Source organism: Staurois parvus, unplaced genomic scaffold, assembly GCF_062004578.1.
Source record: "Staurois parvus isolate SC_StPar_1 unplaced genomic scaffold, SC_StPar_1.0 ptg000221l, whole genome shotgun sequence".
NCBI classification, from domain to species: domain Eukaryota; kingdom Metazoa; phylum Chordata; class Amphibia; order Anura; family Ranidae; genus Staurois; species Staurois parvus.
The window spans coordinates 3,583,722-3,586,718 of NW_028318017.1; the positions used below are offsets into that span (position 1 = coordinate 3,583,722).

A 2,997-nucleotide genomic window follows, 5' to 3' on the forward strand; every position below is an offset into this window, starting at 1 on the left:
ATGAAACAAACAAGATGTGCTTTAACTGCAGACTGTCAGCTTTAATTTGAGGGTATTTACATCCGAATCAGGTGAACGGTGTAGGAATTACAACAGTTTGCATATGTGCCTCCCACTTGTTAAGGGACCAAAAGTAATGGGACAATTGGCTTCTCAGCTGTTCCATGGCCAGGTGTGTGTTATTCCCTCATTATCCCAATTACAATGAGCAGATAAAAGGTCCAGAGTTCATTTCAAGTGTGCTATTTGCATTTGGAATCTGTTGCTGTCAACTCTCAAGATGAGTTACAAAGAGCTGTCACTATCAGTGAAGCCATCATTAGGCTGAAAAAACAAAACAAACCCATCAGAGAGATAGCAAAAACATTAGGCGTGGCCAAAACAACTGTTTGGAACATTCTTAAAAAGAAGGAACGCACCGGTGAGCTCAGCAACACCAAAAGACCCGGAAGACCACGGAAAACAACTGTGGTGGATGAGCGAAGAATTCTTTCCCTGGTGAAGAAAACACCCTTCACAACAGTTGGCCAGATGAAGAACACTCTCCAGGAGGTAGGTGTATGTGTGTCAAAGTCACCAATCAAGAGAAGACTTCACCAGAGTGAATACAGAGGGTTCACCACAAGATAGAAACCATTGGTGAGCCTCAAAAACAGGAAGGCCAGATTAGAGGTTGCCAAACGACATCTAAAAAAGCCTTCACAGTTCTGGAACAACATCCTATGGACAGATGAGACCGACATCAACTTGTACCAGAGTGATGGGAAGAGAAGAGTATGGAGAAGGAAAGGAACGGCTCATGATCCTAAGCATACCACCTCATCAGTGAAGCATGGTGGTGGTAGTGTCATGGCGTGGGCATGTATGGCTGCCAATGGAACTGCTTCTCTTGTATTTATTGATGATGTGACTGATGACAACAGCAGCCGGATGAATTCTGAAGTGTTTCGGGAATATTATCTGCTCATATTCAGCCAAATGCTTCACAACTCATTGGACGCTTCACAGTGCAGATGGACAATGACCCAAAGCAGACTGCAAAAGCAACCAAAGAGTTTTTTAAGGGAAAGAAGTGGAATGTTATGCAATGTCCAAGTCAATCACCTGACCTGAATCCGATTGAGCATTTCACTTGCTGAAGACAAAACTGAAGGGAAAATGCCCCAAGAACAAGCAGGAACTGAAGACAGTTGCAGTAGAGGCCTGGCAGAGCATCACCGGGGATGAAACCCAGCGTCTGGTGATGTCTATGCGTTCCACACTTCAGGCTGTAATTGACTGCAAAGGATTTGCAACCAAGTATTAAAAAGTGAAAGTTTGATTTAGGATTATTCTGTCCCATTACTTTTGGTCCCTTAACAAGTGGGAGGCACATATGCAAACTGTTGTAATTCCTACACCGCTCACTTGATTTGGATGTAAATACCCTCAAATTAAAGCTGACAATCTGCAGTTAAAGCACATCTTGTTCGTTTCATTTCAAATCCATTGTGGTGGTGTATAGAGCCAAAAATGTTAGAATTGTGTCGATGGACCTGACTGTATTTATATTTTTTTCTCAATTGTGAATTAATAATTTCTCTGTGGCACCATCTATATTTGTTTACATCATATTTAATCAACCTATTTTTTAAACATAAACCTCTAAGTGTTTGTGAAATCTTCCACCACAAAATGTACTCCACCAATGAAAGCTCATGACTCGGTTTTTATTCTTCTCCTGCCATCAATGGCCAACCCGGTCCCACACTTCATCCATGTCTTTGGGAACCTCTGATCTCCTTATGAACTGTTTCTTCCATGATGAAGATCAGCCATGGAGTATATCTGAGGTGTATATCAGGGTGTGCTTCTTCCCCACATGAGAGCTGGGATGTCCAGCAACATTCATCTAGAGGACATTTCCCACACTCAAGGCACTAATACACCTCAAGGGTTGTGTGGGACCCCTGATGTACAGGAAGACAGGACTTCAGTGAGGAACATTTCCCTCACTCAGGACAGGAGAGTGGCTTCTTCGCCTTGTGCAATCTCTGATGTGTGTACAGACTGGACTTCATTGAAAAAAATTTCCCACACTCAGAACAGGAATATGGCTTTTCCCCCGTGTGAGACTTTTCATGCTTGTCGAGACATGATCTTCTTACAAAACCTTTCCCGCACTCGGAACAAGAATGGGGCTTCTCTCCCGTGTGCAATCTCTGATGACTATAAAGATTGGATTTATCTGAAAAACATTTCCCGCAGTCAGGACAGGAATATGGCTTTTCTCCTGTGTGAGACCTCCGATGTTTGACAAGATAAGTTTTTTGCACAAAACATTTCCCGCACTCAGAACACAAATAAGGCCTCTCTCCTGTGTGCACTTTGTGATGATTATAAAGATTGGCCTTATGTGAAAAACATTTTCCACACTCAGAACAGGAAAGTGGTTTCTCCCCCGTGTGAGATTTTTGATGTCTGTAAAGATTGGACTTCAATGAAAAACATTTCCCGCACTCAGAACAGGAACACGTCTCCTCTCCCGTATGTAATTTCTGATGTTTAGACAAACTTGACTTATTTGAAAAACATTTCCCGCACTCAGAACAGGAACACGTCTCCTCTCCCGTATGTAATTTCTGATGTCTAGACAAACTTGACTGCTGTGTAAAACATTTCCCGCACTCAGGACAGGAATACGGCTTCTCTACTGTGTGAGATTTTTTGTGCTCATTAAGGTAGCATTTAGAACTGGAACCCTTCCCGCACTCAGTACAGGAGAAGCTCTTCCCTGTTAGAAGGCCGGCCCGGTCCCGCACAGTCTGAGGGTCCTCAGGATACGAGAAATCCGATGGTCCATCTACACTGGGTGGTGCCGGATGGACATTGGAGGGACCCGGGTTTTCTCCTGGACTATACTGTGTGATGTCCTCATCTTCTACTTTCCAGTCTGGAGACAAAGTGAGACAATCCTCGGAGGTTTTCCTCATCTCCCGGCCATGGACTAAAATACAA

The 2,997-nt window shown here is 43.5% G+C and overlaps 1 protein-coding gene across 1 annotated transcript; it reads right to left on the reverse strand.

The window, feature by feature from the left end:
• Window positions 1-1,485: 1,485 nt before the first annotated feature.
• On the reverse strand, window positions 1,486-2,997 carry LOC149460807 (uncharacterized). The gene has a single exon (XM_089679292.1). The coding sequence runs from the start codon at window positions 2,970-2,972 to the stop codon at window positions 1,992-1,994; it is 981 nt and encodes a 326-aa protein (XP_089535418.1). The 5' UTR covers window positions 2,973-2,997; the 3' UTR covers window positions 1,486-1,991.

Excerpts from the sequence above, each read along its gene's own strand:
- LOC149460807 (XM_089679292.1), bottom strand. The coding sequence starts at position 2,972 with ATGAGGAAAACCTCCGAGGATTGTCTCACTTTGTCTCCAGACTGGAAA.